The 24,668-nt window shown below is 40.9% G+C and overlaps 2 protein-coding genes across 5 annotated transcripts in view; both read right to left on the bottom strand.

Annotated features, from left to right (window-relative positions):
* Positions 1–24,668, bottom strand: part of fam20cl (family with sequence similarity 20 member C, like) — a 37,236-nt gene that overhangs the window by 1,501 nt on the left and 11,067 nt on the right. The window lies entirely within an intron of this gene.
* On the bottom strand, positions 295–24,544 carry dnhd1 (dynein heavy chain domain 1). Of its 3 annotated transcripts, none has more exons than XM_026171797.1 (44): positions 24,484–24,544; positions 23,340–23,764; positions 22,939–23,136; positions 22,629–22,832; positions 22,413–22,523; positions 22,176–22,332; positions 21,827–22,078; positions 21,422–21,565; positions 19,772–19,877; positions 19,417–19,625; positions 19,079–19,322; positions 18,675–18,832; positions 17,934–18,059; positions 17,526–17,802; positions 17,281–17,408; positions 16,442–16,640; positions 16,261–16,352; positions 15,909–16,116; positions 15,657–15,782; positions 15,441–15,538; positions 12,253–15,346; positions 12,057–12,162; positions 11,766–11,925; positions 11,388–11,670; positions 9,890–11,282; positions 9,490–9,595; positions 9,218–9,326; positions 8,935–9,121; positions 8,515–8,617; positions 8,088–8,216; positions 7,709–7,900; positions 7,083–7,502; positions 6,555–6,978; positions 5,401–5,499; positions 5,142–5,318; positions 4,768–4,946; positions 3,396–4,388; positions 3,143–3,317; positions 2,964–3,038; positions 2,244–2,460; positions 2,032–2,123; positions 1,806–1,955; positions 949–1,559; positions 295–851 (listed from the first exon to the last, which is right to left on the bottom strand). In XM_026171797.1, exons 2-44 carry the CDS (start codon positions 23,708–23,710, stop codon positions 423–425), a joined length of 13,311 nt encoding a protein of 4,436 aa, XP_026027582.1. In that variant the 5' UTR covers positions 23,711–23,764; positions 24,484–24,544; the 3' UTR covers positions 295–422. The 3 variants fall into 3 exon arrangements, with proteins under 3 accessions (XP_026027582.1, XP_026027585.1, XP_026027583.1); XM_026171800.1 differs by having other exon boundaries at positions 295–581; positions 1,213–1,559; XM_026171798.1 differs by lacking the exon at positions 24,484–24,544 and adding an exon at positions 24,345–24,398.

The raw sequence follows: 24,668 nt of genomic DNA, 5'->3' as shown, positions 1-24,668 counted from the left end.
GAAAGTAAAAGAAAGGATTTGCTTAGTAATCGGTAACCAAACCTGAAACATTTTACATGTTGCATACATATAAATATTCTGGCATAAACATCTTTATGCTTACGGCTACTGTGTGTACTTTTGTGCGTCTGCCATCTACAGATTGAGTCACATTTTATTCAGAAAAATACTTTCAACTATTTTAAGGAATGTCATCCAAAAGAAGAGAAGATAGTGTGGAGCTGAAATAATCACTTTATAAAAGTTTGTTAAATTCTTTCTTTTTTTCAGAACAAGAATGACGAGACATGAAAGTGGATTTATAAATTTATTTGAAGGTTCACATAAAATCACAGGAGCATCAGTCCTCATGACATACTGTATACTACAATCTTTGCATCATTTCATTTAACAATCACAGCAGATAAGGCAGCTGAGTACAGTCAGAGTCTACTCACTAGTCTCACCCTTCTCAAACTACACAGAAGAGGATCTAGATTGGTATGAAGGGGGACTTTTGTGATAATGTTAACATCAGCCAGTCCTGAGCTTCCACTCTCCAACCCTTCATCCAGATAGAGTGGGCAGTGGTAGATTGGTACCTGAGGGGTAGTTAAGGAAACGACGGCTGCACAGTGAACATTCCTGTTATCCATTAAATATGAACTTTTGCAGGGGGCTGTATCATGGGAACTGTTTGTGCTCCTGACTTGAGCTTTAACACAAAGAAGTGGTACTGAGCAAGACTGAGGAGAGACAGTGTCCTGTAGGACTTGCAGTTGTGTATCCCATGATGCCCCTTTAAGTTCCAGGCCACACAAATACACAGAATCCAGAGGAAGTGAGATGGGGTATGTGCTGTAAGACAGAACCTGTGTGGACAAGAACATCAGAGCTTATTATCCTTACTAACATGTTTAGTGGTAAGGAAATAAGTGTTTACTATAATTTTTAATTTGAATGCTTTACCTGGAACTGTAGAATTATATCAGTGATATATTTACGATATACTTGAGCAGCCTCTCTCATCATTGCCACCAGCAGGCCTCTGGCGTTTTTAAAAGCAGATAGTCGATAAGCACCAGGTGGATCTGAAGCATCATGGTGCCACAGATATGCACTGAGCAACTCTGCCCTCCTCTCCAAGCCAGACAAGTCAGTGAGCTTGAGGAGGGACGCGAAGGTCAGCGAATACTGAACAGGCTGCTGCAGCTGTGAGAGGAGCAAGGATACCGAGTCAATGAGATCATCCCACTCAGCTTGGAGGAAGTCACGCACAGGACCACGAGGAAGAGCTCCTGCACTTTCATTCTTGCTTGTGAGGTAGCGCTTCAGACCCTCCAGTCTGACTCTGGCATCACTGAACGCTGGCAGCGTAGCAAGCTGCTTTTCTTTGGTGCTAAAACGCCTTACTGATCGAAGGGGAGTTTGCGAGGTCCGCAGTAACATGGTCATGTTGTAGCTGGTGATCTTGATTATCTCAGTCGTTATGTCAGCATTAAAGCCCAGCACCACGGGCTCGCTGATGTTTGCTGATTCCCAAAGACCCTGCTCCACGACCTGCAGCTGTCCAGACAAATCTGAGGGCATAAAACATCCCAAATCTATTTTACAGAGAGCAGCCAACAGAAAAGCATTCTCACACACACACACACACGCACACAAACACACAAAAACACACACACACACCAGCTCTAAGTCTGGAATTCAGTCTCATTTTGGTGCAGTATTGATGCACCAGTGTTCTGAGAGCTTTAAAGAAAAAATTGAACCATTTCTCGTCAACAGTGAATGTTAGTTAAATTGGTAGAAAAATGTCCAGTTACCAGAGTGACCAGAACTTCTGACAAGTTTCGAAAGGATGTGCGGTCCGCTGTTCAAGTGACGTGAAGCTGTAGTGAAGCAGGTCTTGGCAATGTCCTCCAACACCTCCAAATCTGCAGAGTCTGTCACATGGCCACCATACACTAGACTGACTACGAATGGAAAGCAAAAGTTAATTAATCGAACAGTAACTGAATTAGGGTGTTTTATATTTTCATATTGCTTCACCTGCTAAATATTGCAAAACCTTAGTCTTGTCATGGCACAGATGGGCAACATGAATATATGCATCCACTAAAGCATGAAGGTCCTCCTGACTCCTTCAAAAAAACAAGAAGAAAATGTATACATTTATTTAGATTATAAATCTTTAAACATCATACAACAACCTCTACCTCTTCATCATAAACAATTTATACAATGCATATTTACTTCCTTACCAGTGATAGATTCTTCCCTGGCCTAAATACTTGTAGGTCTGTCGCTGCACCAAGACAGAGTGAAAGATAGCGCAGCGGAGGAGTGACTTGTTGTCAGCCATGATACCCAACTGTGGCTGACTGATGGATGCCACCTGTCGCAAAGAACAGCTCAGCTCCTCCTTCAGATCCCAGGAAGAGTCACAGACCAGATGCAGAGCACACATTCGCACTGACGCTGTTTAAAAATAAAGACAGTCATTTCAATCATTATGATTATTACAACAAGAGCAAAACTGGAGTAGCTGTTTTTCTGAAAGCACATTTATAACACACATTTCCAGCACGCCAGCCAATATTACTCACACGAGCATAGGAGAAACAAAATGTGTAAGTGCCCCTTTGGTCACTGCTGACCTACATAAAGCACTCTGTCACTAAAAACAAACCATGACATGGTCTGTGCAAAAGCTTCACTTTAGGAATCTTTCACATATACCTGTGAAAAATAGCTCTCCTTACACTGTAAAAGGTTGGAAGTGTACTAAAGTACAGAGTTACATGTTAATCTTCAAGCTGAATGGACCAACAGTGATGCTACTTTTAACAGTTGTTCGCTGTCATGACAAAAGTATGCTTCAGTACAACAAGATCTTCATTTCATAAATTAGGGTCACATTTAGAGTAAAATAGAACAGATGGAAATAAATATTTGAAAAAGCAGCAACATAATAGATCTACCTGGTATGAGGTGTGATGTGTTTTCTTGAGTTATAAACCACAATCGGAAGCTGGGGTGAATCAGACAAGGCTTCTCTGTTTAATAGGATGAGGCACATAAGTAGGCGGAAGAATCCACAAACATAAAGACTGGACAAGTTCTATAAATACATTTAAACTGATTTTGATTTACCCCCTACCTTTGACTGAGGAGATTAAATGACTGAGTTTAGCCACTACGTCATCATCCAGTTGTTCGAACAGATGACTGTTGTTAAACACCAACCAGTGGCCGTCATTAGCAGCTTTGTCCAGCATTGAAAGGAAGAGATTTCTGTCACAGAGAGCCCAAAAGGAAAGGACTTTCACCTGAATCTAAAGCATAGGAAGAAATGCATCAAGCACTGTATTACAGGAGTAACTCTATAATGGCAGAAAAAACTGTGCTGTCACCTCTTTTTTTCCTGGTACACATTTGGCCAACTGGTTTATTAAACAAAGAGGCTCAATGCTTATCTGCATATCTCTATTTGGATTGGGCAATGTAAGAATGATGGGCTCCTTATGTTTGACCAAATATAGTGAGCATGCCTCTGGGTTCCCAACGAGAGGGGCTTCAGTCTCTGTTTTCTTTTGAGGCAGGCAGAGTTGACAGGCATTTATGGCATCTGCTAGTCCCTCCAGACAGTCGGGGATCATGGTCTTCCAGAGGAGAGCCCGCTGCAGCAAAGAGAGATGGCAGTGAGAACGACAGGGAACGGGCCCTAACACTGTAGAGGAAGGAAAGTGAAGGTACTCCTGCCATTGCTTCGGGGAAGCACAGAGTGAGGCAATTAGGCCTCTGAATGAAGGAATCTTTTCCAAGCGAAGTAGCTCTGAGTGGATAAGTGGGGAAATCCAGCTGGGAAGATCAGCGATGGAGGATGGTGAATCAGTCCCAGGATGCTGTGTGTCTCCAAGGCCTATGAGGAAGGCCAACCTCTCACCCTCAGAGCACAGCTGGTTGTGCTGGAGCAGGGCTAAAGACACAAGCAGCTTCAGAACAGCAGCATGGGTCTTGAAAAGACAAGGCCTGTATTGTACCAGCACTTTGACTACCATCGTGTTTATCAACTCTTGTATTATGCTCCCTGGAACTTTCCCTATTATCCTGTCCTCCCCAGTGAAAGCTTCTTGCATCACAGTCATGAAGCCATGTAGGGAGAAATAATAGGCAGGGGAAAGACTGGACACAGCCTGCAGGGTCTGGTAGAGAGCGGCACCCAGCCTCACGAAGTGGCGAGGCACTGCCAGCAGGGACTCATGGTGCTCCAGCTGCTCCCTCAGCTGCTTCATCTCATCCTGCAGCTTCTTCGTCACTTCTTGACAAACTTTTACACGGGGAAGAAAATCCGGGTCTTGCAGCAGGACAGTGTTAGACTGCAGGATGTAACCCATTAGAGCGTCCTAAGATGAGAATCAGAAATAACTATTAAAATTTAACATAAAACTTTTAGGTAAGACTTAAAGCTGACACTGCAGTTTGACTGAAAAAAAATACAACCAACCCTAAAAAATTCAGGACACAACTGGTACAAAGTACAATACCATTGATAAAATGGACAATAAAAGTCAGGTCAAAATATTCTGCATGAATGTGTTCAGCTTATAACATGAACATGACATGATATAAAATGCCCAATTTTCAGAAGAACTACAGCATAAGCAAGCTCCTTATATGACCATGATGGATTGGGTTTTAAACTACTTTACATTCAGTGCTGTTTTGTTTAACACAAGGTAAGTCACTTGACATCAGTATGATGCAAAAGGCTGGTCTAGTCACCTCCTCTGTGGCCAGTTTCTCCCGCAGCTCCTGTTTGTAATTCTGGAATTGCAAGTGTTGAATCAGCAGCTCTTTACACTCAGCCTGCAGCAGCTGTGTCAGCATCAGCTCTGGGATGTCTTCTGAGCTCAGAGAAAGGTCAACCACACGTACCTGAGCCAAGATAGATGGATGGATCCCTACAGCACAAGAACAAGACAACTACTAACTAAACGTTTTCCAGAGAATTTCCAGAAGAGGATCTAGTTTACCTAGTCTCTACATTAACATTTGGTGTTAACCAAGACAAATGTCATTTATTTTACTTGCTCTACAAATAAAATCAGGAATGAAATCTGGTGTAAAGTTAAATTGTCGCCACTAATCAAACTAACCACTGTTAAGTAGTCTAATCGGCAGACATGTGCTGAGGAAGAGGCAAAACTCAGGATGGACCATCTGAATAGGTTGATTTAATCCTGGAAAGTAACATCCAGCAGGACGTGACAACTTGGCCAGGAACTGAAGATTGGGGATTGCACGCTCCACATGAGTAACCAGTACTCTCAAACCTACAAAACAAAAGATTAAAAATGATTATTATGGTGAAAAAAAACAGACTGTCAACCTTTACTTGTATTTTTCTTATGTCACCTCTCTCAGCAGCCTGGTCCAGCTTGTGCACCAGTTCCACGTCATCTCCACAAATTACCATCCCAAAATCTATTTCTTCCTCAAGTTTTGTGTTCTTTCCTGTTGAGTAGATATTTATCATACACTGGTCCAATACAATTCAGTCTTACATGGAGTTGTGTGATTTAAAAATCATAAAAACGGTCTTTGTATAGAAATAAAAAGGGTAACAAGCATGCAGTGGATAAAAAAAAAATCAGCCACAGCAATCAAACCACTAACAGGTGAAGTGAGTAACTTTGCTTATCTTGTGTCACCTATGAAGGGTGCATATTAGGCAGAAAGTAAACAGTCAATTCTTAAAACTGATGTGTCAGAAGTATAAAAACATGCATGTGTTACATTGTAACAAACAAACTGTGATGGCTAGATAAAAGTCTCCAGAAAAGCAAGTCTTGTGGGATGTTCACTCTACACACAACTTCCTGTTTGCTATTTCATATCAATGTATCCATGTTGATCCTTGTAGACAAGCATCTACACTAAACATGATTGTTGGAACTAAACAATAGAACATGAGCAGAAGGGCTGGTCTGATGAATACCATTTACCATCTGGGGATGAGATGGCAGCATATTGAAATAAAAGAAGGTAGCAGGCCAGTAGAGTCTCTGCCTTCTCTGTGCAGTGCTGGAAGAGCTGATATTGCATTCATGCAGATACTACTTTTGCACATTCTACCTACATAAACACTGTTTACACCATGTACACCCTTTCATGGCGACAGTCTTTCCTATTGCCTCTTTCAGCGTACACATACAAAATGCTACACTTCAACAACTTCAACTTTGATGAATGTCCCAAAAGTGTTCAAGGTCTTGACTCATCCAATCTGATCAAACATCTGTGGGATTTGTTAGAACAGCAAGTACAATTCATGGAGGTCATATCTCACACGTTACACAATCTAATGGTCTTCTGCAAAGAAGCTAACGGATAATAGCACAGCACAACTTCAGAGGTTTTGTGGTGTTCATGCCTACATGAATCAGTCCTGTTTTAACTGACAAAGGGGAACCTACAAAATAATAGTTGGTTTTAATGGTTTCATGTTGTGGTTGGTCCAAGTAAATGCTACATGTGTAATTAATCATTTTGAAAATGTAGGCACATACCTGGGATGAGACTATTTGGAAAATTCATCTCCAGATGTTGCTGGCTGTCTACTAGTAGAGGCCAATGCTGGATGTAGGTACTTCTGTATCCACACAGCAACAGCTTAACCATCAGCCTGGCAGAGAGAGTGTCTTCAGTTTGCCACTCATTCATCCCTAATGCCTGACCCAAAGGCAACTGCAATCTCTCAGTTACAGGGATGGGAAAACCAGGAGATAAGGAACCAGGTGCAGTGTCTAACTGTGTAAACAGAGAGGTTCTGGGGTCGTTGGGGTTTATGTCGATGCTTCCTGTCTGGCACAGAGTCTGCCACTTGCGCAGCAGTTCTGTGCGTGTATCAGGTCCAAAAGGGCCTAAATACGAGACGGTTGCAGCCAAGAGGAGGGCGTCTCCTGGCACGTTTTGATTACGTACCTCTGTATCCTGGGCAGAAAACAGAGAAAAAATAATTTTCAATAAAGAAACATTCAAAAGTAAGTATGTTAAATGTGATATGTTAAAAGTGATGCACAATGTTTGCGAATTACCTGAGCAACAGCCCTCCAAACTTTGCCATATGTCTCACTCTGCCCAGCACATGCAGAAGCTTCTTGCTCTGCACTTTCAGCTTTGTGTAGCAGCATCAGTTGTTCCATTAGGTCATTTTGAACACACTGCAGATGAAGCTCAGTGGCCTCCAGTGAGCTGTATACCTCCTGCTTGCGCTGCTCGGCTCGATTCAACCGACTTCTCGTCTCTGCAGCCTGAACCTCCAACTGCTGCTTTAGGAACACTCGCTGCTGAACACAGCAGTACTCATACACAGCCTGGACCCATCGACAGAGGGATTCGCAGGCCTTACTGACCTCTCGCACAGCCTCAGGCACAAACTGGGGACTGTGAACTATCTGCCCAAGCTGTTGCAGCTGTTCATTTGTCAGGTTGTAGCGGTCAAAATATTCCAGTTCCTGCACAAGGAGACGTTAGTAAGACAGTAAGTTTAAAGCCTCAAAGCTACATTGACAAAGAAACTGGAACATAACTACACAAACTGATAAATGATGGCACAACTTCAGATTTATCTTTACCCTACTTATGACATGCTATTTAATTCACTGACCACTGCAATCAATGAAATCTGTAACAAATTTGCTGCAAGACATTTTTTTCCCACCTGGAAAAAGTCTGCTTGGGAAAGAAGTTGTTTAGCACTTTCCCAACCCGGTGGATGACTAAACAGCAAACAAATAGCATCCATGACTTGCACAACTCCCACAGGTGGGTCTCTGTAGTGGCGCACCTCCTCCACATCCGATGGATCCAAACACTTAAGAATCTGAAGGCCTGACAAGAATGCAGGTTTTATCTGGGGGAAAAAATTACATGTGAACCTAAAGCTCATTTTTGTGTAACAGTACTATTAAATGTTCCCAGTTTTTTCTGTCAAACTACCTCGAATGAATAAAAAGGTATTTTATAATGGGCGAAGAAATGCTTTCAGTTATTTCAAGGATTTAGAGCTACTTATTGTAACAAAAAGAAAACAAGTTGACCTGTTTTTGAGCCTGATTAATCTGCTCTTCCAGGTAACACAGTTGCTGGTCCTCTGCAGCGCACTTCTCACAGGCTTCCTCAAACAGTTTCTTATGATCTTCTACTGCTTGAAGGAGCTCTTTCTCACGCTACAGGACAGAGAGGATGGAAGCGTGGCGTGTATGTAGTTAAAAAAATCATTTTTTGCTGCAGACGTGCTATAAACCGAATGCTGCTTATTTAAACTGAAATATTAGCTGAGGCTACTTTAGCATAACGTGTTCTTTAAAACTACATTTTTCCCTGATGTGTAGTATGTTCTACATAAGCATTTGAAGTGTGATGAACACACATATCTTTTAAATAACTTTTCAATGTGAATAACCTTGTGTAGTAGACAGGCAGACCAACAACTAAAACAGTACATGCTAAAGTTCTCCACTTTACCTGGTCTGTTTCAGAAACCATCTTCTGCACACTTATTAAGTGCTCTTTACGCTGCATGGATATGTTGTTCACTGCATCCAAACGAGACACAGCAGCAGCGATTCTAAAAAAAAATATATAAATATATAAATATTATTGTGGACAAACATGGTCATTTCTGTTTAAAACACAATAGGATGTTAGCCTGCTGGTTTTGGTTACTGTGATTAATGTAGCTGTGTGACATTTTGTAGAGGATGTAGTCTGTGGTACAGTTGTGCTATAAAGTTGTGCTTTTTGTACCAACTATAATTTGGCTTTAACAGGAAAAAAGGTGCTCACAGAAATATTTTCACAAATGTGTTGTTATATGTGCAGCAGGATATCAAACAATGGAGATAAAGGAAGGAAAAGAGGGAAACCTCCTGGTCTCAGAGGTACCTGTTGGCTTTGTCCTGGCACTGCTTGTGCAGGAGGCTGCAGAGGTAACCAAAGTGGGCAATGAATTCCATATAAGTCTGAGGACTGAAAGGCTGATTTCTTAGAAGGACAGAAGCATACTGGAATGCAGACCGATGGATCCCTGCCATAGCCACAGACAGGCTGGCCTCTGAGCTTCCTCGAACCACTTAATAAAAAGAAAAGGACAAAGGTAATGTCTCGCTACAGTTGAGAGAAAAACAAAAAACAAGGGGTTTAGATTAATCCTGATGTTGTGTCTCACAAGGGCTTGTTTTGAGGCACTGAACAGCAACTTCCACCAAAGACTGGTTAGACCACGGCTGGTACACCTCAACACAACAGCTGTGCCTGAGGGCCTTGGCCATTTGTCCCTGTACAACAAATAATGTGCAAATTAAATTAGGAATAAACCCTGAGCCAATTTGTAAAGTTGTTAGCTCTTTTGGCCACACTGCAGACTTTCAAAAGTAGTTTAGTATTTGAGTTGTTTTTTTGGTATGAAATAAATGCATAGGTTTCAATAAAAATACTTACAACCCAGCTTTGTGCTTCATTTTTGGAAGGTATGTCAGTGCTTTCTGACATGCTGTATGGCATTAGCAGGAATATGTGGATATTTCTGTGGACTTGACTCAAACGCCTTTGTTAAAAAAGAAAAACAGTACATCTGGTTTAAATGTTTTCACACATTGGCTTTAAAACTGACTGCAAAATATTTTTTCCAATATATCCCTTCTTAAAAATGTTTTTTCCAAATCTACAGTATAACTGAATGTTACATAAACATATACCATCACTTTACATACTGTATTTAAGTACGTTTAAATTGACACTGACTATACCAAACGTATTTAGGTCTGTTTTGGGAGAGTTATGTGGTGATAATCTATCTCTCAACATGATGAGCATTAGATCAGCTACTTTTTCCTCTTACTTCTCAAACATCCAGTTGTCCATAAGATATCTTCGTGAGTATTTTGCTGCAGTCATTCTGGAAACAAGGTCCCTCAGCTCTTCGTCGGTGAAGAGTGCCGGACAGGCACCGTGAGCCATCAATACCAGTAATTCTTCTCTGACAGACTGGCTGATTTCCTCATGGACCAGTATGATGACACTGATTCCATCCGACCTAGTCTTATTCCTAGCTTCTTTCAGGATTTCATGAAGATTATTTTGATTACCAGCATGTATCTCCAATAACTCATAGCCTGTAAGGTGGGCAGCTAAACAGACAGTGGTTTTGCGGCCTGTGCCCCTATCTGAGCCAATCAGCACTCCATGACCTCGAGGTAGCAGCAAAGCCCTGATAATGTGTAACAACTGACTCACCCTCTGTCTGTGTAAAATGTATTTGGTTGTGATGCTGCAGTCAGGTCCTTCACCTTCTTCTTTTCCGTCCGTAAGTACACACAGCTTTTGCACTAGCGTATCAAGGTCTTGCTCCTGATAAGAAGGGCTAAATTTAAAATATTGTTTTATCGACTTCAGGGCCTCAGAGAGATCAGGACCAAATGCAAGTTGTGCCATCGTGTCTTCCAAATACTGAAGAATCTGTGGTTGCTGAAAGATGTTTTCAGGCTTAGTTAATGCGCTGTGCAATTGGCTTTGCTGGTTTAGATCTTTAGGCAGATCTACAGGGTCTGTATTTTCACCTGCTGGCTGACTGTCCCCATCGATTTCATTAGCCAGTTTCATTCCATAGTGTGTTGCTGCTGTCTTGGCTATGAGTGACACAACAGTTTTCCTATCATCCTCTGAGCACAACCTGTCACTGAAAGTACGCATGCACTCGTGCATCCACACCTGTACTATGTTGAGAACCGATGCTGGAGGAAAGCCTGGTTGTGAAACCTCCTTGTTCTCCTTGTTTGAGATTACAGACCTCCATAGGTACATCCCCTGAAACACCTTCTGAAGATCACGATGGGAAAATATGAAATGAGGCCTCTGCACAGAGGGCTGAAATCTGTCACTTACTGCATGATACAGCTCATTAGTAGCAGTGACGATGGAAGATGACATATCCTCACCAATGTGCCTATTAAGTGGCATTTCACTGAGCCAGATTTTTAGCCAGGGAGAATAGATAGACATTAAAATGTCTGGGGATACGCCATCAAGCACAAAGATAGAAAACAGGCGTGAGAGCCGTGGGGATATAACACCGCTGTGGGAATGATCCAATCCGGATATACAGCATGCAGCCAGGTAGCTGATAGTTCCCGACTGTAACAACTCGGAGCTGTAGGTGTCAAATGTTAGAATCTCTCCTTTTGAAATACTCTGTCTTAGTGTCTCTAGAGCCATTGCAGACGTTCCAAAGACGTCTATGAACAAAAATGACAGGCATAATGACAACATAAAGATTCACACTGTACTAAATCTGGTTCAAACTGAATCACATAAATTCTGTTATAAATTTTGTTACTCACCACAGGGGGCTTCATGTAAATCATCAACAAACAAAAACAAGCGTGGCTGGTTTGCCATGAAGCCAGTAGTCTCTTTACAGTTCTTCTGGCATCTGATGCTTTTCAGTATAGTGTGCAAGTCTCTGGAGCTCAGAAGTGGACTGGCTGGTAGGTTAATGTGTGGCTTGTCAAAAGTCAGCACAGTTTGGCACAGTGTGGTTTTTCCAGAGCCAGGCTCTCCAGAAACCAAAACTGGCTGCTTTGCCTCCAACATGAGGTTCAGGAGATATGTGTATTTCCTGTACTATGAAAAACATTTGAGACACCTGTTAATATTCAGAAGCAGCGACAAATACTGTATGTATTCTAAGTATAGTAGGTGCAATGTTAAGTACAAACCATTGGAATGACAGAGCCTGTCGACAGCGTATTCGTGGGGCACATCTTAGTGTCGATACTAAAGAAGTGTTCATACACACTGACTTCATCAGGGACCACAATTTTGTATCTGCAAGTTAGGAGCACTTGGCGGGCTAATAAATCAAACTGTGGCCAGTGGCTAAATAAAAACAGAAATATATGAAGAACACTGGTTACAGAGAGAAATATCGACAGGCGGTAGTAGAACTCAGTATGTGTAAATATATAATGTGTGACCAAGTAAAAAAGTTTAATAAAAAAAAATCTTACCGAGAATGAAGGCGACCACCAAATCCCCAGATATAAGCCAAGAGAAAAATGTTTCTGCTGAGCTGCTCCTGCTTACTTTGGGCACCTGTGGCTGCTGGAGGCATATCTGGTAGAGGGGAAGGACATGACGTTTTTGTAAGGGTAACATAATTATGCCATGCTTACGGGGTTTTACATTTGTTACAAGTTATTTTACCTGTTGTGTCGATATGTGCCACTGACTCAGGTTTTTCTACTTCCTTTCCAAAATGTTGTAGGAGGGCATGCAGGATCCTGACAAATGACATGACTTCTTGCAGTCCGTGTGTGGGGGCTTTGCAAGATTTTCTTTCAGTGTGGATTGCAGAGGTTAAACTCCTTTGCCCAAGCAAATGAAGGGTGCTAGAGAAAAGATCTTCAGCCAAGTGATTCCACATTTTCACAATTCTGTGATCTAGTTTGTATTTAAAGGAGAGAGCATCTATTTCACTCTTCCACACAGACTTCCACAGATCATCTCCCGTGACATAAACAAGGCTGCAGCGGGTCACTGCAGAGGGGCTTGCATTGCATAGGTCAGTGACTTCCATAAGCAGCTTTAGTTTTGACTGAGACAACAATGTCTCACCTGACGACAGACCCAGAAAGGCATCCTGAGAACTGCACAGTGTGGTTAGGTAATCTAACCAGCCGGGCTGCCCCACAGGCTCCCCATCCATTACCAGCCACTTCACTACTACTGTCTCACCAGTTTTCTTCTCATTGTTACAGAGTTTAAAGCTTGCATGCTCACGCCTTCCTGCATCTCGCAGCACCTTTGCCAGAGCTCCATCTATCCATCCTCTCTTTTCACACAAGCAGCCAAATATCTCATCATGGGACATAGCGTTAGGAAATAAGACTAAAGTTTCAACAAAGCTCCAGTTTGAAAGAGATATCTTTTGATCTGCCTGGGGAGAGCCTGCATCAATCGTATTGTCCTTGTCAAAAACCAACTCCACTGTCTTAGTAGCCAGGCTATTCAGTGCTCCAGTCAGAGCAGTGTAACAGGTGCTCTTTCCGCTCCCGGGGGGCCCTATAAGCAAAACTGCCTGAGACAATTTCATGGTCTGGTAGAGTGTAAGAGCATTGCAAATGATGTCTGTGTCACAACAGAAGTGTTTTTGTTGTATTTCTTCTCTAAGTGCATCTTCAAGTTGGTTCTTTTCAGCTTCTTCAATAAATTGTTGGACAAGCGGAAACTGGCATGCTATAGGAAAAACGTCTTTGAAAAGCATGTAGAACTGTGAGGTGGCCTTCTTCTCGGGCAGCAGTACAGAAAGAATGGCTCTGACAATCGCTTCCTCTTCCATTAAACTTTGTACAACCATCAAATAACAACGGTGTGACTTTGGAGGCTTTTCAGTTTTCCTTCCGTCCTCCTCAAAAGGTTTGATAGGCTCATTTTGTGATGACATAAGATCAGTGTCGAGTGAATCTTTGGACTTTGAATTTTCTCGATCCCTTACAACCTGCTGCAAATGTCTTTCAGAAGCTGAGATGATCTTTTGCAGGATAACAAGAAAGCAGCTGTCATTGTCAGAGAAAAGATCAGGTAGACAATGGGACTCTTGAGCCAGGCTAATGAGGGACACCAGACGTTGACTTAACGACATGGCGTCTGAAAAACCAATGGAAGTTAGCATTACTTCTGCAATTATTCTGTAATCTGGACGTGTTAATGCGACAGATCTTGTAGCAAATCGCAGACTTTCAGGAACTCTAGATATATTTTCTTTTGATGAGATGGCAACACATCCATAGCTGAGACTGGCAGAAATGTGTTTTCCTGCAAGTGTCATGTGACATTCTGACTCAGCAGCATTTGTGAATCCCGCGACTCCATCAGAAATTTTCATCTCTGTCTCACAATTTAGCCTCTCCTTTTTATCTCTTCTTAACATGTTGAAGGACTGGTGTATGTCAACTAGATGCTGTCCTAGTATCGACAGATCACTGTGTGTTAGCAAGTCCACAGAGTTCAACACAAGCCATGCCCCTGCCTGAAGCGCCCCAACCAACATCCGCTGAATAACACGAGGCATCATGCTTGGATAACACTGTTTTAGGACAACCTGTCGCCCCAGCGCTTTTCCTAACTGGATCACAGTATTTTTCTTTCCAGACATGGAAGGGCCACCCACAGAACAACATCTGTAGGTTGTCAGAGCAATAAGAATCCCTAGTATTGCCCGGTCTGTGCAAGGTGTATGCACCATCTCCCACTCTCCTGGGCCAGAGTATTCAAAGCTGTACTGGACTTGATGGCCCAAAATATCCACAAAACATGCTGGATCATTATAATCCTCTGAGTTAATATAATATTTCATACAACTCAGCCATTCAAAAGATGACTCCCGCGCACACGGAACATCCATGAGTCGATGTAGTTGCTCTGCATGATTCATTGTAAGCTGCAGTAAAGCTCGCAGACACATCATTGTGTACTTGGAAACTTGAGTTCCAGTTTTAGATCCTGTGACTCCGTCTCTTATATAATGGCTAAGGTCTTTCAGCTTTGCGGCGATATGTGCCTTTATGGTGCTGAACTTCACTGAGCTCGATTCTTGGAAAGCTTGTAGAGCAACACTGCACCACATTGCCTTCTCCACCACCAGAAGGCACTCAAGAGGATATTCAGAAAGCAGGCCCAGCACAGCTACCGCACTGGGGAGCTGGTTGTCTCTAGCATTTGTGTCACTTGCTAAATTTTGACTGGATGGTTCGAGCTGTTTTCTCACAACAGCACACTGTGTCAGAAGCTGTACCATGGTCAACTTTAATTTTTTGTCAAAGTTACAAAACCACTTCAAAGCGTCTGCATTTGGTTCTAAAGGAGACTGAAAGGCAACGTGTTCTTGGAAGCTGCCAAAAATACCCAGCACCTTCATCTGCCTTTGGCACTCAGATATAGAATCACCATCTCTTTGTATTTCACAGTCAACTTCAAGCAAATGAACCCCTTTAAAGCTTTTTTGAACAAAGGGTTGAAATTCAAAAGGTGTTGGGTCCAAAGAGAGTATCTGCATCACTTCCCCTTCACTCAAAAACCAGAATCTGGGACACTCTTCACAGAGGTCATCAAGAAGATCTGACATTTGTTTTGAAATGACTTCCATTGCAGACAAACCATTAAGAAGAACCTGGCAAAGGCTATCACCACGAAATCTGTCATTTGTTTCAGTGGAAACTAAGTTCAACACACGGGGTTCGTTTGATATAGAGGCCATCATTTCCTCGAATGTCTCATCAACTGGTTGAAAATGCTTCAGCTATAAAAAAAGATTAAAAAAAAGATTTAAAAAAACATCATTAATCAAACACACTGACTTCACATTCATGACAGTTTAAGGCACAAGAACCTACCAGGTCCATTCTTTGAGTACGGAAAAATGTCCCACCAAGCACGTTGGTTAAGAAGGCCCACATTTGCTGATATCTTTCAAGTAAAGCAAGCAGCTTCTCTACAAATATTTGAAGGGAAAATAATTCTTACAAGTCTGTTTGAACTTTTTATGGACATTAAGATAAATTCTCTCTTAGTCTTTCAATTTTTAAAGATAAAATTAGTTGCCGCTTTACCAAGTTCTTGTAGTGTTTGAATCCAGTCCTCCAGCGGCAGCCTGAACTCAACACTGTATGGGGACTTTAACATTGTGGACAGCATCATCAAACTGGTCTCAATCTCAGCAAAGTGTACTCCCAGATCTGTGTGAGGAAACACAAAGCAAATGTAAGCAACATGTAAGCTGAATATACCAAATACACATTTCCTCCAAGCAGAGCAGCTAGAAGGTAATTCAAAAATAATGCTTGCAGTGACTTGAGCCTCACCTATAGTAAATCTAGGATCACTGGGGTGTTTCCTGTCAGTTAGCACATTGAGAAGGGCGCCTTCTGTGGTCTTCCCAGTGTGTTTGCACCGTGTTTCCACGCAAAGGGGAGCAAATACATCCAACTGAAAGAGTTTGCCTTCCCATCTGTGACAAAGCTTTTGGAAAGTTTGCTTCATGTCACACTCCCTTTGTGCACATCTGCAAATCTGACAAAATAAAAACACAGCGTCTTATGTCAGATTCGTATTGCGTGTTTTCAAAAGCAACTATTTCAGCAGACTGTTTGCCTGTTATTTCCCTTTAGCAGAACTGCCAAAGCTGCTCTAGTTAAAACCTCTCTCGTGTTCTACCTTGTCAATCAGATTCTGATGACTTTCAAGTTGTTGAGACATGAGATCAGCAACAGTCACATTCTTCTCTGATTTATATTTTAGGCCCAGGTCTGCACAAGAGAACATATATTTCAGTTCTATTACATTTACTGTGATTTTAGAAGTATGGAAGTGCTATAGCATAGGCACACTCTCTGACCTTCTAAAATGGCTCTCCAGTGTTTTCCTTTCAGTGTGGGGCTCTGTAGCTTGGCCAGGACTAAAAGCTGATGGCTTATGTTTTCCAGAGATCCTAAAATCTCCTGCAGCACTGCATCACTGGCAGGTATGGTGGTTGTTAAAGATTGAGCCTGCTCCTTCCACTCTGTAATTTTATCCTGGGCTTCAGAGACCACAACCTGACAGAAAAATGCATGTGTTATTTGTCTGTTGGCAATATTTATACCTCAGGGTTTGCTAGAATAACAAAACATTATTTATACATCTATACAGTTTAAATATCAGTAGATATAATTTATATAAGTACAATGCTTTATTTAATGACCTATTATAAAAATAGAAAAACATGTCTTTTAGAAATGTGGCACCACACTGGAATTTTTTAATTAATTAAGAAATTAATCAAGCATAAAATTCAACCACTAATTCTTCTGTTCAGGAATGCTAGCAAATAAGCGTAATTTGGCGTCTTGATCAAAAATAATAATTTGATTTACTATTTTTTACAGTTTTTTTGTAAAACAGCAGATTAAAAAATTCACATATAACATTAATTCTATTTTAGCAGTAAAAGTATCATTTTGATTAATGGGCTTGCACATACTGGTGGATTAACCAGTACAGAAGCATCAAAAATGATTTTAACCATTATGTACATTTAGCATAGCCTTACATGACTGTATCATGGGGTAACCTGTGATTGACATACCCCGTTGCAATTTTTTTGTACAAAGAAATAAATATGTCATCTCATTGACATGAGAGGCGGTTCTTGACTCTGAATATGTTTAACAGAGAAAAGGGTTGATTTCATGTTACCTCACTAAAAACCATTGGCTTCCATTCTTCCAGCCATGTAGTATAGACTGCTATCAGTTCCCACAAGTCTTTGCGGGCTATGACCTTCTGAACATCTGTGGTCAATACGGTGAGATCTATTGTATGTTCTAATAGGAAGCAGAATAGAGAGAATAAACATGCTATTTGTAAGCACCTGTTTGTTTAATCTTCACCAAACCAAACCTTTCAATCCTTCAAATATTCAAAATACAGCATCATCTCACCTCCCATCTGTTGACTGCTCCTACTAAGCAGGTCCAGCTTTGCACTGAGAGTGTTTACATGCATGCACATGTAGTTCAGTTTGGACATCATCTCTTTGGCATTTTGGCAAGGATCAAGGAAGGGTCCAGATGTAGAGTCAGAGACGATATTTTTAAGGTCACAGAACAGAAATGAGAACATCATGTCCACTGCTTTAGCCATTGAAGGATGATGGCGGCAAACAAGGTCGTCTGCTTCCTTCAACAGGGGAATAAAGCAATTCCACAAGTTCAGCATCTAAATATAAAACACAAACAGAAGCACGAGGCGTTACCTGAGCACACTCACATCCCATGTAAAGCCATGATACGCTTAATATTGTGGTTATTTATAGCGTATTTGCCATTTCTTTGCATTTGCTTTCAGACCTTTTCTTCCACAGTCAGCTCCGCCTCTGTCATATTCCTATAGTTCATGCAAATCGTGTTTTGAAGAGACTGAATGTACTCCAAATATTTCTGTTTGTCAGGCAAGACCTTCACAAATTCCCTCACCTGTCAAAGGAAAAAATTTGATTTATAATTTTGCTTAGATTGCTTAGAATTTAACTACAGACAGACAGACAGACAGACAGACAGACAGACAGACAGACAGACAGACAGACAGACAGACAGACAGATAGATAGATAGATAGATAGATAGATAGATAGATAGATAGATAGATAGATAGATAGATAGATAGATAGATAGATAGATAGATAGATAGATAGATAGATAGATAGATAGATAGATAGATAGATAGATAGATAGATAGAGTAGTGAAGACTAGGGTTCTTCACTACTGTGTCTTCAAACAACAGCATGTACATCTTAATGCAGTAAGCATCACCTGGATAAAGGAATCTAAATTCAGAACACATTTACCCTTACAAAGCAGTCTTTGATGTAAATAATTTAGCTGAAGTCAAGAGACAAGACAAGAGGTGCCTCCAGAGGATGTGAATGTTCTGACCACCCTCCTTCTTTGGGTACACCACAAAAAAGTAGCCTAAAGTCTTTACCAAGGACTTTTTTTTCTCCTCACTTAAAAGACTATCTATCTGTTTTTCCTATATTTTATCACATTCTACACTTTTTTGCAAATAAGTAATTTTAAAAAGTTTCTGTACCCTAAGAGCATATTTTGAGAAGTCACGCAAGTCTTGAGGTGCTGTCTTGAGTTCAGCAGTAGCTCCCTCCAAATATGATATGAGGCTCTCTGACTCCTTCCTTATCTGCTCAACTAGTTGCTCTTGCACTTCCTCTTCGATGAACCTCAGCCGTTGCCCTGGAGAAACACAGGGAGAGATGAGGAGGGCATTTATTATGAAGAACAAAGTGTAAGTAATGAATTTATCTACCAAGGGCCAGGACATTAAAGCACTTCACGATTTTAAAAAGTCACTGAACAATTAGTTCCTCCTTCTTGAAGCTATGCTGAATTGACCAAACAAAAGGTCCTTGTATATGAAAGTATTTGAATCTTCAAGCTATACTCAAGATACAATTTCCATTTCATTCGATAAAGACATACCTAGAGCTTCCTTTGTGTGGGTGCAGTGGATGACGAACAGCTGATTGGAGGAAGAAAATGACGAGTCAGCTGCACTGATTCTTTCAGCCCAGTTGCGCACCTTCCTAATGTTCTCCTCGTACACTGACGCAGGCCGACCTCTCATGGATTCCAATGAGGCTCGACTCCACTGACAAGTAAACAAATGGATCTGTACCATCCATGCATAGCTCTCATACAGCTGTTGGATCTCTAGTTCGGCTTCCTGTCCAGAGAAAAACAAAACACCTGTATAAATCTGATTGTTTGATTAATGCATTTAATACGGCTATTACTGGACTTGAAAGTGACAGTCTTGCCTGCATGATCTCAGACTGCTCCTTCTCAACTTCTTTTGTGATGTCATTGATGCTGATGTGCCACTCTAGCTGGCTTTTGGAGAGAGGAGAGTAGCAGCCATGCACCATGTTGCCTTGCACCACTGGAAAAGCAACTTTAGGCAGTGTCTGCCAGCAAGCTGACATGTCTCTCAGAATCTGACTAGTGTTCCCATCAGTGTTTTTGTCCACTGGGAATGAAAAAAAGAAAAAAAAAATCTGTGACACATTTAGACCAGGCCCAGGCACACTTTCACATCAGTACTGAGGGTTTACATCAGAAGGAGCTCATATAAAGGAAACAGGAGCCGTAACACTCCAATACAAAAGGTCATACCTGTATTTACAGAAGGGTTAATACAGCTGAAGTCATGGTCTAAATCCTGAGCAGAGATTAGCACATCTTTGCTGACCTCTAGGAAAAACCCGCAGTCATCACATTTCTACAAGTAATGAAAGCTGATGTGAGACAAACTCATGGCTGCTGCTTGACTAAACATAAAGAAAACACTGATGTGATTATACTATGCATAATTGTTTGATGTGAAGTAAATACAAGCAGACAGTCTCAAAGGCCAAATTTAAATCAGGCTTATTCACAGAACATAGAGTGAGAGAAACAATTATTTGACCCCCTGCTGACATTGAAGTTTGCTTATTCACAAAGAAATGAACAGTATGTAATTTTTATGGTAGTTTTATTTTAATGGAGAGAGACAGAATATCAACCTCAAAAAAATCCAGAAAAAAACAAATTCTATAAATGTTAAAATAATCTGTATGTTATTGAGCTAAATAACTATTTTCTGCCTTAAAACACAGCCCTCATGGCACAAAGATTACAACCAATCAATCAAAGCACACCACTTACATTCCTGTCATGGTCCTGCAGTCCTCCTGTGCTGGCTCATTCATTTCGTCTTGCTCGTCTCTGCAATTTCTATCTCTCCTTTCTCTGTGTGTGAGTGCATGTGTGTGTCTGTGTGAATGACTAACCACACCTTGTGTTTCAGTGGCAAGATTCTCCCCTGCTGCCTGCCCTCCAGGTCAGCGCAACTGAGTTGATTAATTCCCATGTTGGTAATCGTCTGATCAGTATTGATCAGCAGCCTTCATTTGTCGCCTGATCATTAGACTGGAAACAGAGAAGTTGGCTCACCTGCTCGTTCTTCTCTGCGTAATTTCAGAGTGAGTTACTGCGAGAGACAGAATTCCTGTGGAGAAATATTCTGTGGAGCTTAGGAATCAGTAACTGGAAATCCTTCTGTTGTCACATTCTGTTGTTGTCTCACTTTAATTCCACCGAGTCTGCATCTTGAATCTAATCAGTCCATTAGTTATGACAAATCCAACTGCATAGAACGGATTGGGCTATGCAATGTAAGATCTTGATTGAGAACCTCTTTTCTGCAGTCAAAACACTGAAGATGGGTCATTTCAACATAACAATGACTCGAAAACATACCACCAAGGCAACACTGAAGTGGCTAGCAAAAAGTACATTAAGATGATGGAGGGGCCTTGCCAGTCTCCAGACCCAATTTTGTAGAAAATCTGTTGGAGGAGCTGAATATTTGAGTTACCAAGCAGGTTTAAAAACCTAGAGGATTTAAAGAGTTTCTAAAATGAGGATAGGGCCAAAAGCCCTCCTGGTGACCAAGTAGAAGAAACGTGTTATCGTTGTTCTTCTTCACCAAGTACTAAGTTGCGTTTTAAGTGAGGATCGAATGTTTATTTTATTCAGTGACATGCAAATGAATTTATAACTTTTCTGTAATGTTTTTTGTCTCGATTTTGTATTAATATTCTGTCTCTCTCCATTAAAATGAAACAACCATAAAAATTAGAAACTGTTCATTTCTTTGGAAGTGACCAAACTTACAAATTCAGCAGAGCATCCAATAATTATTTCCCCTCTGTACATGATGATTGTCCTGCAGAAATGAAACTGCTCCTGTGTTTGCATCTGCTGAAACGTGTAAATTACCTGAATAATAGAGTCGCCTACAGTGAGAAGTGCTTGGCTCACTGCTTCTTTGAACAGATGTATTGGGGGCTCCACTGTCAGCTGATTATCAGCACTGAAACGCAGCTCGGTGTGGAAGAGAGAGCGCTTTGGCAGTTCCTTGCTCTAACGAATGACAATATACATAAAGTTAATTTCATTAAATATAACTTCATTGTCATTTTACTTCATCTAACACATCATCTATTACTTCATGCAGCAGTGGTGCTCCACAGTTATTGTAGGTTTATATCAGTAATTCTTCTGGTTATTGTTTGAGAACAGTAAACAATAAAAATACTGGGTGAAAGAGAAAAATAAAGACTTGTACAGCTAAAATCAACATTTTTTCCAACCACAAACAGTTAATAAGAGTTCATTTTCAACCTTTAAAAGATCGAGAAATGAAATAGCATCTTCTAGTATGACTGTCACGAGACTCTGCACAATCATCTGATGCACAAGAGCTGCAAAATTTCCCAATTTCTTCAAGGTGCTTTCAGACTGGGCCAACTCTTTCTTCAGCTTGCGCTGATGAGCCATGAGCAAATGTATGGGTTGTTGGAAGCTCTTTGGATCGTTAGCAAGTTTTAAGTGTAGCTGCAGCTCCTGGTGTTTCTTATAGCTGTCTTCTTTCACCTGAGGATATTAAATTGTCTTTAGAGATCATTTGATTTAAAAAAAGGCTTTGTTGTCTCTTATGATGAAACCATAAAAGTTGACTGTGGTGTAGTACCATATTTAGGGTGAGAGTGTGATACTGTGATAACTTCTCCAATATCTGCAGACACTCCTGATTCTTGCTTATCAGTATGTTCTTGAATTCCGTCAATGTGTGGCATTCACAGACATCCAGAGGCATCCAGTGTGTCTCTTTTAGTTCTTCAATTACTCTGTCAAAGATATTTTATTGTTGAAAATCTGAACCTGTCTCAAAGTTGAAAACGTTAGACTGTTGCTGGCTTTAACTCACCCTTTTAATAGATGCAGGGCATTCCTGAACTGAGGTACAGCTATGAGCAGCATGTCCTCCAGATTCTTTCTCCGGCGCTGAAAAATTCTCTTGCGCGTGTTTTGATGCCACCTGGGGAAAAAAACATACAATTCAAAGGAAACAATAAATGTAAAGAAAAAAGGAAATAGTTTATACACTGAGTTATGCAAAAGGTATAACATTAACATTTATTACCAGAAAAAAGCTTTCTGCAGTCTAAAGTCCCTGAAAAATGCAATTTTCTGCAAATCTGTCCATAGCACATACTGTCTATACCACTCTGCCAGACTGACAGTTCCACCAATACCCGTCTGGGTAACATGCAGGACAGTTTTAGAGGTGAAGACATAGTGCTCAGGACCAGCTTCACTGGGATGGACAACTCGCAGGTCATAGGGTCTAAAAACAAAGAGGACATGCGTCAGTGGATTTATGGTTTGACAAGGGAAGATTTACCAAACCATGAAACTCAACTCAAGTGTTAAATAATCTTTCTCATCTTTACCTGTAAGCATCCCCATCTACTGTTTTGAGGTAATAAATCTCATATTCTCCCAGGTCTCTTTTCTGAACCAAAATTTGAACAACTTCTGCGCCAGTGAGGGGAGATATACTTGGTTTGGTAGCCCTCCCATGTTTCAAGGTTGCTATCTTTTTATACTTGCAAGTTTTGGCTGTTTTTGATTCACCTTTTTCCTGAATACTGAAAAAATGAAACACAAGAAATTCATTTAGGAGTTTCTCTCATTTACAGGGAGTGTGACAACAATTTTATTTGTTGATGCTATAAATTATAACTATCTTTAACATAAATGCTATCTGGAATGACACTTACACCCAACAAATACTGCATTGAAAAGTATCACAAAAGCCAAAGTCTAATTATCTGTAAGTATTATTATGTACCTCTCTGTTGTCGACTGAGTAATTCTAACAGGGATTTCTGTCCCTAGTGTTGAAGCCATTAATTGAGGTCCTTCTTTCCATTTTGTGTTGCCTATGGCTATCCCAGGTCCTACTTTAGCAATAATATGAGGCAAGTCTGCCAATGACAAATGTCCATCAGAGTGGACATTTTTGAGGAGAGAGGAACAACTGAACAGGGGCTTGGCTGCAGAAGCTGATAAGACACGAAACGGCTCCGGGCACAGAGGTGGTAAAGTCACTTTAGGAGAGTGAGTCTTTTTCTTCGCCTTGTGACCAGGCCTAGCAACATCTTTACCACGGCTCTGAGACGATCCATCACGGGATCTTTCCTGTGAGGCGGCATCAAACATGCTGATCTCCAGGGAATACCATCAGCAGCTCTTGTGTGACTTACTCTGGAATTTCTGAGGAGAGGGACAAATAGGTAAATTTAGCCTGAATCACAAACTATACTGGCACAATATATAAACCCTGCATTTTTAACTAAGCTTTAAAACTGTAGACAGATGTACCGCATATGAAATTGTATGCCGATTGTAAGCAGCAAACACAATTTAAGGTAGTGAATAGCTTTAAAGTACTACTACTTATACTTCTTTCTAGTTAAACCAGTTCCACGTTCACACAGATGTTCATTCAAAGCTTTTCATTGAATAAATAAAAAAGAATGCTGCACACAATAGCAGGGGAATGATTGAGACGACACTACAATACGTTTAAAAAGTCGGACTTTCTAATAAAATTGAGGAAGTCTCTCAAATTTAAATCGAGTAAAATTACTGTCTAGTGCAAGTACATCCAACACAAACAAACACAAACAAAGAGACGCTTGGCTACAGTATATATTTCGCTGCCTTAGTCAGATCGTGCAGTTGAAAATGACATTTTATCCTTTTAAATAAGCATAAGGAGACGAGCCTCAAATAAGCTAGCAAGTTGCTAAACTTGTTATAAAAAGTTAACACATACTTTAGTAGTCCTTACCCAAGTTTAACGGACTTACAGTGAAGCTCAGCGTTTACACAACTAGAAAGCAGCGGGCGTTAGCTCCGAAGCTCAAAAAACGACTTTTAATAAACCAAATATTAAACTAAGAACTAACAAATACTTCGGCGAGTCTTACCTGTGAAGTTGTTACTACGAAGGCTCGTTGCCACGGTAACGTCCAGACGCTTACGCCGGTCTGCAGAGTTAGTGGGTCTGATTGAGAAAGTCAAGCACGCCGAGTTTAAAGTGTTCGTGGTGACCTTTAACCTCGCTGCTTTTCGGAATAATAACGTAGCAGCACGAAACAAAGTCAGACATTTT

The sequence above is a fragment of the Astatotilapia calliptera genome, chromosome 6, assembly GCF_900246225.1.
Source record: "Astatotilapia calliptera chromosome 6, fAstCal1.2, whole genome shotgun sequence".
Classification (NCBI taxonomy): Eukaryota; Metazoa; Chordata; class Actinopteri; order Cichliformes; family Cichlidae; genus Astatotilapia; species Astatotilapia calliptera.
The sequence above is the reverse complement of the archived record's forward strand: the minus strand, read 5'-3'. Positions and strand labels throughout refer to the sequence as shown.

Coding starts and splice junctions, on each gene's coding strand:
- dnhd1 (XM_026171797.1), bottom strand. CDS start 23,710: ATGTTTGATGCCGCCTCACAGGAAAGATCCCGTGATGGATCGTCTCAG. Junction 22,833..22,938: donor GTAGATGGGGATGCTTACAG/GTAAAGATGAGA, acceptor CTTTGTTTTTAG/ACCCTATGACCTGCGAGTTG. Junction 16,353..16,441: donor CTGGAGAGCCATTTTAGAAG/GTCAGAGAGTGT, acceptor TCTCTTGTGCAG/ACCTGGGCCTAAAATATAAA.